This window comes from Lissotriton vulgaris, chromosome 8 (genome assembly GCF_964263255.1).
Source record: "Lissotriton vulgaris chromosome 8, aLisVul1.2, whole genome shotgun sequence".
NCBI lineage: Eukaryota > Metazoa > Chordata > Amphibia > Caudata > Salamandridae > Lissotriton > Lissotriton vulgaris.
In genome coordinates, this window is record NC_141696.1 from 384,196,912 (window position 1) to 384,209,846 (window position 12,935).

Sequence of the window (12,935 nt, forward strand, 5' to 3'; positions counted from 1 at the left end):
AAATGATTTGGGGGTATATGTATTGGGACCCTGATCCCAAGAAATTCGATCACTTTTGGCAATAAGAAGAAACTTTTGCTGAGCAGTAGAATCAGAGAGACTGAGGAGAGATTATCCCTAAGCTGAAGTGCTGCTTGGATGATTGGCCTGCAGTGGTTGCCTGACTGCCAAAGAAAGGAGAAAGGACTTTGTGTACTTTATTCAACTTGTAAGGATCTCCAAGGGCTTGAGAGAAGAGCTTGCCTCCTGCTGAAGTCTCAGGGAAAACAGACTTCAACCCCCAGCTCCCTAAGAGTTCTTTGGAAGTGCCTGCTGCTGTTTTGGGCCTTCTGAGGGACTGAGTGTCGCAAGGAGCTGGAAGCGCGACTCAAGATGGAGAAGCATGTCGCCGTCGCAGCCCCTGCCGTCGGATCACTGAGATGACGCCGCTGCAGCTGTCGCATTACACCACATCTCAAGAAACGTCCCTCAACCCCGAAGAAGCGTGTCGCCATTGCAGCCGCTGCCGTTGCATCGTGGATGTCGCCAATGAAGCTGTCGGATTGCAGCGCATCAAGAGAAGCGTCTCGCAACGAGAAGGAAGCCTGTCGCCGTCGCAGCCACTTCCATCGCATCATAGATGTCGCCGCTGTAGCTGTGACATTGCACCGCATCAAGAGAAGCACCTCGCATCTACGGAGAAGCATGCTGCCGTCGCATCGCGGAACAAGGGTGTCACCGCTGCAGTTGTCGCACCGAGCGAAAGCATTTCGCAACGTCGGAGAAGAGTGTCGCCGAAAAAAGCCGCTGTCGTTGCATCACGGAACAAGGGTGTTGCCGCTGCAGCTGAAACATCAAGTCGAGACTTCTTGCAACGTTGGAGAAGCGTGCCGCATCAGGAAGAACTTGACGTCTTTATTTCTTTGCACCGGATCTTTGCCGCATCTCCATCTCTGCAACACTTTCGTTGTAGAAGCGTGATGCATTGTAAGGTACATTGACTCAAAGTGTCGTATTTTAAAACCTAAAGAGAACTAAGCTAAGCCTACCATTTTAAGTACAGTATTGTGGATTTTTGTCGTTTGTGGTCTTGTGTTAAATTTATATGAAGAATGCTTGTTTTTAATGTACAACTGGTGGGGTGTCCATCTGTAGTATTGTCACTTGATTACTGTATGTGTTCACAAATGCTTTACACCCTGCCTCTGAGATAAGCCTGCTCGTGTCAAGCTACCAAGGGGGTGAGCAGGGGTTATTTTAGGAGTGTATCCCCATACCCTAACTAGAGGCAAGTGTCCCTATTTGTCACAAGTACCTACCTGTGCCAACTAAAGACCCACAAATCTAGCAATAACCTATGTTCAACCTCTGGTAACTTGGCACAGAACAGTCAGACTTATCAAAAGAGGCAATGTGTAAAGTTTTTGTGCAACACACACACACAGTAACACAATCAAAACACCACAAAATACTCCTCTCAGGTTTAGAAAAAAGGTTACATTTTAATGAGTAAAGCAAGACCAAAATGACAAAAGTCCAATATAAGTTGAACAGAGTTACACATTTTTAAAGAATAAATCAAAAAGTAGTGCTTAGAAACAAAAGTGTTTAGGAGTTACTTTGAGTCAAGCAGGACCAGAGTAAATCCAAAGGATGGAGCAAGCCTTGATGTCAAAGACTTGCTGCATCAGTTCCGAACTACGCAGGTGATGAAGGCTTAATCAACGAACCCCTTTAAGATGCTGGCACTACTTCAATGGCAGGCCATTCTATCTGTTGTCAATGAGTCATGCAGCCCATTGAAGCGATGTCACCGAAGGGCAATGTGTCAGTTTTGATAAGCCAACGCCGTCACTGTATCAATTTTGAGGGTTCTGTACAGCAGGAGGCACCTTTCAAGGGGCCAGGAATAGATTGGCACCACTTGGCCGGGAAGGGCTCACAAATGGAAGAGTCTAGGTGCTGTTGCAGGTTTGAAGGAAGTCTTTGATTACCTTGTGACTTCAGAACCGGAGGCAAGCCCTTGGAGTCACTATGGCTTCAAGTGAGATGGGTCCAGTCCTTGTCCTCAGCAGGGCATAAATTGACAGGCAGCAGGGCAGTACAGTAAAGCAGAAAAGCAGTTCTTTCAGAGCAGCAGTCAAGCAGAGTGGCAATCCTTGTAGCACAGCAGTCTTTACTCCTGGCGGAGTTCTTTCACAGGTCCAGTAGTGTGATGTCTTGACAGGGTCGGAGCCCCAATACTTTTACCCAGTTGTACCTTTAAAGTTGGGGGACCTCAAAGCAGGCCCTTGAAGTGCACAGGTCCCCTTTCTCCCCATCATTGTCAGTACGGAGTAATCAGCCTGTAGTGTAGGAAACAGGACACTGCCTATTCAGGTGTGTTAGCCCCCCCCACACTTTCTGCCGAGGAATAATTATCAGAATGCAGATGAATGCAGATGAGTTATCTGTCACACCCAACCTTCCTTTGTTTGTGGCTTTTTAGAGGGAATTCACAAAGTGTAGCTGTCACCTACCCCAGATGTGTTGCTCTCACCCACCCCAGACATGTACTGGAGACAGGCTGCATGGCACGCAGAACAGTAAGAGCACAGAAATGTCCACTTTCTAAAAGTGCCCTTTCTAAAATAGTATAATGGTAATGTTAAATCCAACTTCACCAGTAAAGAGGATTTATCACTACCATTTCAAATATATGAAACATGATGCAGCTACTCCTTTCTGATCAGGAATAACAGCTTTAAAGTGTATTAAGGAATTCCCAATGCTAGCCTATAAAAGGAGCAGGGCTCATAGTAATGTCAAACAATTTTAGCTGTTTGTCACTACCGAGACATGTGAAACTTAAAAGTAGATGTCCTACCTTTGGGATGACGTATGTGTAATATAATGGTAGTTTAAGGCTTGGTAAGTGGTTTTAAATGCCAAATCAAAGTGGCAGTAAACAGTACACACAGGCCTTGCAATGGCAGGCCCGAGACAGGTTTGAAATGCTACTTGTGTGGATGGCACAACCAGTGCTGGAAGCCCACTAGTAGCATTTGATTTATAGGCTCTGAGTGTATGGTATACTACTTTATAAGGGACTTACAAGTAAATTAAATATGCCAGTTGTGTAAACACCAATGTTACCATGTTTAGGGGAGAAGAACTTGCACTTTAGCACTAGTCAGCAGTACTAAAATTCTCAGAGTCCTAAGGTCAACAGAAAGATGGTCAGAAAAATAAGAGAAGGAAGGAAAACGTTTCAAGGTGATCCTTCAGAGAGGGCTATTTTTCAACACAGATTATGTACATAATTGATTTGAATGTACTGCCATACCCCCTGCAACAAGGAAAGGCTTCTTTAAATATCGAGAGTTGGATAGATTTGAGTTGTAATTGTTGAAATCTGCATCTGATGAATGTAAGATGTTGAAAACCTGGCTGTTCAGCCTTCCTTGAACCACTTAGCTATTACTATCCCTGCTGCTGCTAGCGCAGGGACATCCCCGTTTGGGGTAGCCATGTGCTTTATAAGTGGTAATAATGATATTAATAATGTTTCAGATTGATAGAAAGTATGGTTATTGAGTAGGAGATAAGAAGAAATGGCAATGATAACTGTGTTCTTTGTAATTTAGCAAGAGTATCTAAGTTGGTTCTAAAGTTAACACTATTGGCAGCTGCTTTGGCAGTTGTTTTGAAGATAGTGTAGTGTGGTCTAGACTCCCACAAGACCTTTAGGCAAAGATTACTCACAATTCTCTTGAGGTGGCACAACCTGATGGTTTTCTGGATTTTGGGAAAGGTTACTAGGTCTTTTCAAAGCAGGCTGTTTATAGTCTATTCTGGTGCACTTCCCATGGATGGCAATAGTTCATAAAGCTGAGATCAGCTAATGAACTATATTCAATGGACGAAACTCCAACTTAAGCTGTCTAATGAGAGTTGTGTTTGGCAGTACGAATAAAGCCTTAATTGCTCCTGAATAAAGACTCTACTACACACTGGCCAAAAATTCCATGGGCCAGGGCATTTTCAAGATGGCAAACGTTTTCAGCTACACTACCTTTGGCTCTGAGGGCTGTTGGTGTTTAAATGAGTGCACTGTGGTAATCACTTTTGTCCTCCCACATCTAACACTAAAATCCTGTTTGAAGCAGACTCTGCACCCATAACAAACCCAGAGACAGAAGTCTGGTAGCACAAAGCATGGTCCTTCAACAACATGAGGGGAGATGCACTGTATTGTCCTGGAGCCCTGCTCTCTCCTTTTCAAGTGTGCCAAAAGGTAACATGTGGCTCAACAGTAGGGGTGGATGGCATATTCTGTTCCATCCGTGGAATTTGCTGGATTTCTGGTCGCTAGGATAACATTCTGCAAGTTTTTTCTTACGGTCGCGAACGTCATGAATGGTCATGACCATTCTGGATCAGAAGGCTGCCACTACTCGAGCGGTAGCAAAGGCAACTCAAGTAGCACCACCCTCTGACACATTGCATACTGCTGTTCATGCTGGATTTTCAGCATGGAATACACTACATGAGCAATCACAGTGTGAGCAGCGTGATGTGCCTATTTCCGCCTATTGGTGGAACTCCATGGAATCTCATGGAGTTTATATGTAACTCCAAGGAATTCCACTGGGTGAAATTCCATGAGTTCCACTCATCCCGACTCAACAGACCCCATCAGGCAGGTTTTAACACTGCAGTGTCAACTTAATACTCAGATCCCCCGCTCTGCATATCTAATATGCTCAGAGGAGTCAGTTCTACCCATTAAGTTAATGCTGTTGTGTGCTCATGGGAGAAATTTCACAACTCTTCTACATCTCTTCTTTGGCTGAGCACAGGGTGTGAGTCGCTGGAGTTGTAATGCATATTAGCCTCCAGGAACTTCAGGAAGAGAAAAGATAACCTTTTTAAAGCTTTTTTCCATAATATTTAGTAAAAATCAGTCTTCATAATTGAATTGAATTTTAATAACTATTAAAAATAGTGGCTTAAATATTCGTTGAGCTGGCCCCTTTTTCAAGTTGACTACATAGGACAGCTAGACTGACCACAGTGAAAATAGGTTTTTAGACCTTGTCACTGTAGGGATCTGGTAATAATAATTTCTATGTGTCCCACTATTAAATACCATACCTTGTGGGCTAGTAGGCTTAAAGAAGGGTAGGTTGATAATATTTACACGAGAGCTCTTTAGCTGTCAGAAGGGTTACTTTGACAGGTTGTACTACAGGATTTATGCTGCAGTACTCAGATTACACAGAGTAGGCCTGTAGTCATGTTTGCGCTGCCTTTGTAGTGGATGGCACAATAGATGCTGCATTGTCAACGTTCTCCCTGGGTCTTTGTTGCACCTTATACATTTTTGATTTTGTGGTGTATCTCTTTAATGCTTCCCTTGGGTTTCTTCCGTTCTTTCTTTTTTCCGTTGACACATCTCTTTAATGTTTGCTGGAATTTGAACTTGCCCATTTTTTTTGTAAATGGTTTTAAATATAATATGTAATGTAGCATCATATTTGTAATTGTCATATTGATGTTATATTGTTGTATTGTGTAATGTGGTCCTAAAAATGCTTCGAATGGCCATGAAAATAATAACATGAACCAGGTCTACTGTGAAATAACTTTCTAAAAAAAGAAAAAACAATCAAAAAGAAAAATAGAACATTTATCTGTTTTCCAATCACTATGAGTGTCATGTGTGATTGTGAAGAGTGAAGTGGTGAATAACTATCTATACTGGCAGCTGTATTGTAGTGTCGATTATAGATTGGTCCAGCCTTTCTGATTATGGGCCAGAACCCTTTATTGATTTGAAGCATTCCACAAGTGACATTTAAGTTCCCGGACCTGGGAGCACTTTATACTCCACATTCTAGAGATTTAAATGCAAGCTAAATGTGACAATTAGGAATAATCAAATGTATGTAACCATGTTTAAAGAGGGAGCACAGGCACTTCACTCCTGGCTACCAGAGGTAAAGTGCACAGAGTTTTAAAACCTGCAAAAATAGTGTCCAGCAAAAGTTAAAAAATCATGAGTGACTATGTAGAAAAGGTGGATTTCCTACAAGGAGCCTCTGTTTTATTTTGCAGTATAGCAATATGTAACTGATGATTTACTCAATCTTGGTAAAGTCTGTGGAAGAAGAGGAGATGATTCCTCATTTGTCTCCACCTGCACAGTAGTATAATTTGGTGTACCTGTGTCACAGATTGTGGGGCACTGAAGGCACGGATTTGTTGGTGAGTCCAGTATAGCCAGTTGAATTCTGCCCTATTTTCAGGCATCACAAAATAAACATTTTAGAAGTAGTTTTTCTACAACAGGTACCTGAAAATCTACTGTCACCATTGAACTGGATTTTGATTAAAAAAATATAAAAAATACATTTCAAGTAGGTTTCTAGCCTGGTCCAGAGCCAAAGAGAAAAGGTCCACTTTTGTTCACAATTAGCCCTTCTTGTAGGAAAATAGCAAATTTGCCTGTAGAGGGACACAGAATTTTCATAACTGTACACAGTGGGACATACATTTCTCTAGTATTTAGAATGTCTCAATTTATACATCAAGCTCCCACCATGTAGGTATTTAGAGTACATTAACTGGGGTAATTTGGGCAATGTAACAGTGGGCTTTTCTACATGACAGGTTTCTTTTCTTTCACCATTTGCTACTGTAGTAGTTTGATACTGAAGCCAGACAAGAAACAATGGCGATCCCATAATATTATATAAGGTAGGTGTAAATACACACTGCAGGTTACATGTGATGTTTATCTTCCATTCAGCTGGTGTATTTCGTATCCTAACTTGGACTAACCAATTTAACCTCTGGGTTACAGGGAAAATGCACATGTGCTGTGACACTGAATGTCAGTGTCACATCACACATAGTTACAACGTCAGCAACACTAATCTGAAACAGTAGTGGGCGCACGCTAACAAACTAACCTTTTGTGCAGCATGTAGACACTGGATATTGATATAGGTCATTTTTCTTCTGTGACATGTATTAGATTATCCATGTGGTATTAAGAAAGATGTATGTGCTGCTGCTCCTTATCAAGAATATTTTACCACTTTTGGCTGATAAATTGAATGTCTATTCTTAAATCTGACCACACTTGCCTCTGTCATATAGAAATGATTTGATCGGGGTGAAAAACGATGGATTGAGATGCAGGCCTGATTGATTGCCAGTGGTTGTGATTAATTCACGCATTGCATACATCACTTTGTTTTTGTTGCCCTAAGTGTGAAGGGTATGCCCAGACACTGTTCCCCTACTCACTGTGTCACTGGAACCAAGCTATACCTCGCCGATGAGCCCTATTAACCTGTTGCGTGCTGCCGTCGGCCAACAGCCGACGCGGCCCGCACACCTTTTAGAACGCCCGAACTACGCCGAAATAACGGCCGCAGTTAAGGCGTTAAGGGTGAAACCTGTCCGGGGTTGCTTGTGTTTTGGTTCAGGGAGGACCTTGGACTGGCAGCTTGGGCTGGTCTGTTCCCACTGGAGCAGCATCAACACTGATTGGCTTATGGCTGGGTCCAAACTGAGGTGGTATAGGGTAAAAATTGATGGATTGGGATGTGGCCCTGAGAGATTGCCAGTGACTTTAATTAAATAAAGTATTCCATCAATCACTTTGTTTTTGTTGCCCAAAGAAAACGTTCCTATCAAAGCAAGTGTCTCCGCTGCCGTATTCTACGATAGTGTTAGCAGAAGGTTCTGGTAACACTTTTTATTAGGGGAGGCTGAACTTGTAGCAGAGAGTTTTCTGCCATTTCGCATTACGTCACTTATTTTCAAAAACAGTTGGCAGTTGCGTGCGTATCCCTATTCGGCGTTCGCTTCCAAGACAGTCACCTCAACGCAACCCTGATTTTGCGACACACATGTGTTGACCTTGAGCAACAAGGCGCTAGCAAAGCACGCGCTGGGTGTGCGCACCAATCTCCGAAGTGGTCGCGTGCGCACGCAGTTCAGGAAAACCCCTTCGATGGAATGCGACAAACGTTAGAAAAAAGCAACGCGGGGAAATGAAAGGGAAACCTCTGGGTGCACCATCTGCCAGCGCCGCTTAGAGATCTTCCGCGGGTTCTCCTAATTCGTCAGGCTTTGGCAGCCAGAGCCTAATCCCTTCCCATCATTAGAGTCAGGGACCAGAGGAGCCGCTCGCAGAAAGTCACGGGCTGCCCCCGCTGCTCTTTAAACCTATAAAGGCAGCTGATGGAGACTTATGAAGCCGCGCACGCCTTTTGACACCCACCATGCGACGATTAGCCAGCCGTGCCTCGCATGCCTCCGCGGCTGGCCTCAGAGGCGACCGCTGGACCAGCCCACGAACACTTGCCAAGTGCCGCTCCGCTCTGAAACGGCATGTATTATTCAGCTGCCTTAAGACTGCAGATGCATCTTTCGGTGTCGCTGGGGCGCGCGCGTTTTTCTCTTTGTTATGCTGGGCTTCAAAACGCTAACACTAAGGGGCACCAGAGACCCGGGCTGCAGCAGGGAAATACACCAGTAACCGGTTGCTGCAGAAGTGAACTCATAACTTATACTAGGCAAAGGCGCACAGAAAAAACTGCGTGCGGGAGTAGCGACGGGTTCAGTGGTAACCCTGACAGAGCTACCACAAAACACAAGAACTTCTAGAAATATTCCCCTTTCGTGGCACGCGTGCTGCAGAAGAGAAATAAAATAGCGCATGGGCACAAATGCAGGTTGTTGCATGGTAAATGGTGTAGTACAGTAGTTCCCAAACTTTTGACTCCTGAGGACCCCTATTGATTTACCAATGGAAGCCGGGGACCCCCAAGCAATTTGTATGAGTTAAATTTCTAACATTAACACAGTAAATCGAAAAAAATACACATGTGTGCACACAAAACAAATACTCAAAGTACTAAGGATTTTGGGGCCAGATGTACAACCATTTCATTTAGCGCCTCGCAATTGGCGACACATTGCGAGTGGCAAATTGTTAGTCGCTAAATGAAATGTACAACAGTGTGTTTAACACTGTTTGGGATTCCCAATGGGGTCGCAAATTGTGAGGTTATTAATATTAATGAGCCTCTCGCATTTGCAAGCCCATTGGGTAGTCCAGCCCTCCCATGGATGGTGGCCTGCTGGGCTCTGCAGGCCACCATGTCTCGGACTGCTTTTAAATAAAGCAGTTTTAAAAAATAAAATGCAGCCTGTTTACCATGCATTTAAAAAAAAAAGAAAATGAAACATCTTGTTATCATTTTCTAAGGGCAGGCAGAGGTCCCTGGGACCACTGCCTGCCCTTAAAAAATAATTTTGCATGCATTTGCAAATGGGAAGGGGTCCCCTGGGGACCCCTTCCCATTTGCGAATGCATTACCATCTACTTGAAGTAGGTGGTAATTGTGAATGTTTTGTGACCGCAAACATATATACATGGCTTTGAGACTCGCTATTTGGAAGGGAATGCCCCTTCCAGATAGCAAGTTGCAAAACCTATTTAGAGAGTTGCAAACAAATTGCGACTCGCGAAATGGGCTATGTACATGGCCCAATAGGTTTTTGCATGCACAAACGGGTTCGCAAACGCGTATGCGCATATAAAAACAGATCGTACATCTGGCCCTTAGTATTTTAAATTAAAGTAATAGCCCCTCTGTCACATGCATTTCATTTGTTTTATAGCATCTCTCATACCATTGTAGGATGTCAGAGCACTTTACATAACACACATATAGAGACATTGAATCATACATGTAAATCAGTGTGTATATAAAATGTTTAAAGAGTGCTTGGTCTGGAAAAGCGCAATCTCAGGATTCAGAACATAACACAGTGTCTAGCATTGACTTTAACATTAAAAATGTATTTCCACCCAAATATATATTTTTAGCAGCATCAGGATAATTAATAACTGGGGCAAAATATAAGTTACTAACTGGTACCATGCAGTTTGCAAGCAGCTCTTTGATGACAGTTTATAGGCCCCTCTGCTAGATTACGATTGTCACTTTTAAAGTGCACAGTAACAAAAGAATCTCTGTGACAAAAGCAGTAACCACGAACCTAGGCACATAAAATACTGCCTTTTAAGATGCATGTTACACGTTCTTTGCAGTAGGCACATTAACCCTCTGTGCTGCATTAGTTAATTCAAAGCTACCACTAAACAAAACTCTCCCCACTCTCCAGCAGGTACATTAATCACTGGCATTGTCTAGACACTTTTATTGTTGCTGGAAAGCAGCTAATTATACAAGAAACATTTCTGTGCTTTTAAAACTGTTGCCTACAGACCCCATGGGAATTTGTCACGGACCCCTGGGGAATGTGTCACGGACCCCTGGGGGTCCGCGGACCACAGTTTGGGAAACACTGGTGTAGTAGATGTTTGAGTTGGTGACTGCATGCTCCCGTGGCCCCAGGCTATTTCAGCTGCACATCCGTTTCAGTGGTCATCGCTTTTTAGGGTTTGTGGTGGTCAAGGGGACCCTAACAGTGCGGGTGCTAAGGGGCAGAGCTGAAGCACGTGAGCGTGAATAAAACGCGCCAGCACGAGGTTTCCTGGGCTGCGTTGGGGTTTTAATGAAGACAGGAGTTGCCCACCGTCCCCGCCGCTGCCTGTCACCGCACTCCATTAGCGCATGCCGGGGGACCCTCTGCCGTTCCACCGCACTATGTAAATGGGGGGATTTCAAGGAAACGCCGGCATGATGAGGCAGCTGACATGTGTTTGCCCGCGATCCCCCACCCTCCCCCTCTCCTCCTCAAGCATGAGGCAGAGCCGCCAGTGCGCCAGGGCAGAGAGCGCTCGGTGCCGGGGATGACGCAGAAGAGGCAGCTCCCCCCAAAAAGAGTTTCAGGACAAAGATGGCGGCCACCTAGACCCGGACCAAGATGACTGTGGCCGTCGGGAGGCAGTACGCAGGGTATTCCGCCTGCTGCGTCAAGGCCAAAACACCAGGCTGAGCGGGGCGCCTGCGCTCCCTCCACCCAGAGCCTCGCGCGTTCGCTGCCGCCGCGGGGAAAGGGAGAAGGCGGATGAAAGTGCGGACCGCGCGTCTTCGTCGGGAGGGAGGCATGCTGTCACGGGCTCCGGGGCTATGGGGGCCTGCCGTCTGACCATGCCCGGGTCCGGATCCCTCTCGGTGCTCGTTGGATGGGTTTAACCCCTCGGCATCCGCAGCCACCTGCACCCGTCCCCGCCTAAGGTGGGGGTCGGGCGCCAGCGGACCCCACCGGACCCGCAGGGGAGAGGCCAAACCTTCCCCGAGTCAATGAATATTGTGGAGCCATTGGGAGCAGCGGAGCCCTGGCGGTGGAGTCGGCCCGGTCCCAAAATATGAGCAGGGGCGCCTGGATGTGTCGGCAGCACGATGACGGCCTGAGGATCTGCTTCGCACCCCGGGAAAACGAGAAGCCCTTCACTGATTCGGAGAGGGCGCAGAAATGGCGCCTCTCGCTGGCCTCCCTGCTCTTCTTCACCGTCCTGCTATCTGATCACCTGTGGTTCTGCGCCGAGGCCAACCTGACGAGGACCCGGGAGAAGGAGCAGGGGCCCCTGGCCGCGATGGGTGGCAGCCCCTCTCCCCCTGCACCTGCGGCTGCCCACCTCCTCCCACCCACCCCCAGCTCCTCCTCGCGGAGGAACCACACCAGAGGCAAAAAGGATATTTTTCTAAGAAATTTTACCAAACCTGTGTGTCAGCTAGAAAACTCTGATTACCCCCTTAGCCCGTATTCTGATCAGTGCTTCAGAGTGGACGATGCTGATTATGTCTGTAGGACCTTGAGCGAGCGGCCGGCCAGGAAGGCCACCCGCCTGGAACTAAGCGATTTTTACCTTTCCTTTTGTAATTCCTACACACTTTCGGATCTATTCGCCGGGCTCTCGAACCCGGACACTTTTAACTGCAGCGGGGATGTGGTCCAGGATGGGGATGGTCTCGGATGCAGGCAGTGCGTCCAGGCGTACCAGGTCTACGACCAACATGCTCAGGAGAAATTCGTCGAGTTCGAGCTTTTGCTACAGAAGTATTTGCAATCGGACGAGTATTCGGTGAAATCGTGTTCGGAAGACTGCAAGGTAGGGGGCCTCAGTGTTGGCTGCCTGGCCCTGGGTGCAGATTGTGTAACCCGGGGCGGTCAGAACTTGCAAAAAGTCACCGCGCTCGCTGTGCCTCGGAGAGGTAGCGCGCAGTGCGCGTCGGTGGCTTATTTATGAAACGTGCTGTCTAGGGCTGTGTTTCTATGCGGTTTTATAGAAAGGCAGGGTTAGGGATTGCATGCTAATGAGGCGCATCTGGTGTGGAGATGCAGCGGTGGCGTGCAGCCTTTTCATGTTTGGTGTGGGTCCTGGGCGCTTGTCTTGTGACAGAACACCGGTAACTGGCACTGCCAGGTTGAGAGGCAGAAGTCAGCGGGATCACGTGTGTCAACTACCTGTCTGGGGGGTTTTAAACATGGTGCAGAGTGTTTGGTAGCCCTGCAAATCTGCTTAACTCAAAGGGCTGGCTGGTATTGCAGTTGCTGGAGTGAATTCACTACTCGATTGTGTTAAGTTCTCAGGCTTGTGCAAATGTCCGTTATGCTTTTTTTTGTGGGTAACAGCGAAGGTCTCGCTCTGGCAACAACTTCCAAGGTGGGATGATTTCGACATTCCCTGAAGGACAAGCCGCGGAAAGCTACATTTGTGACAAATCAGTGTGTAAAAAATGAGCGCCGTCCTTGTGCAGTGTGAGCTTTCCCCGAGTCACAAAAAACACAATTTCTGTAGCGTCGAAAAAAAATGTGTGTTTTTGTAGATTGAGCCTTGTGCCCGCCTCCCAGTGCACAGCGGTGTGGACGAGACCCGCTCAAGGACTAGAGCGGATGTAAACAGACACCGCAGTGACCTTTGGTGGGGAGGCAACGGTGGCAGCATTTCAATAGGCTTCATCAATATTCGCGGTGTATCT

At 46.2% G+C, this 12,935-nt stretch overlaps 1 protein-coding gene across 1 annotated transcript; it reads left to right on the forward strand.

The window, feature by feature from the left end:
- The first annotated feature begins 10,859 nt into the window (after positions 1-10,859).
- NALF1 (NALCN channel auxiliary factor 1) lies at positions 10,860-12,202 on the forward strand. The gene has a single exon (XM_086936104.1). The coding sequence runs from the start codon at positions 11,321-11,323 to the stop codon at positions 12,200-12,202; it is 882 nt and encodes a 293-aa protein (XP_086792230.1). The 5' UTR covers positions 10,860-11,320.
- Positions 12,203-12,935: the final 733 nt, after the last annotated feature.

Bases quoted from the DNA above. Each gene is read 5' to 3' on its own strand.
- NALF1 (XM_086936104.1), top strand. From the start codon at position 11,321: ATGAGCAGGGGCGCCTGGATGTGTCGGCAGCACGATGACGGCCTGAGG.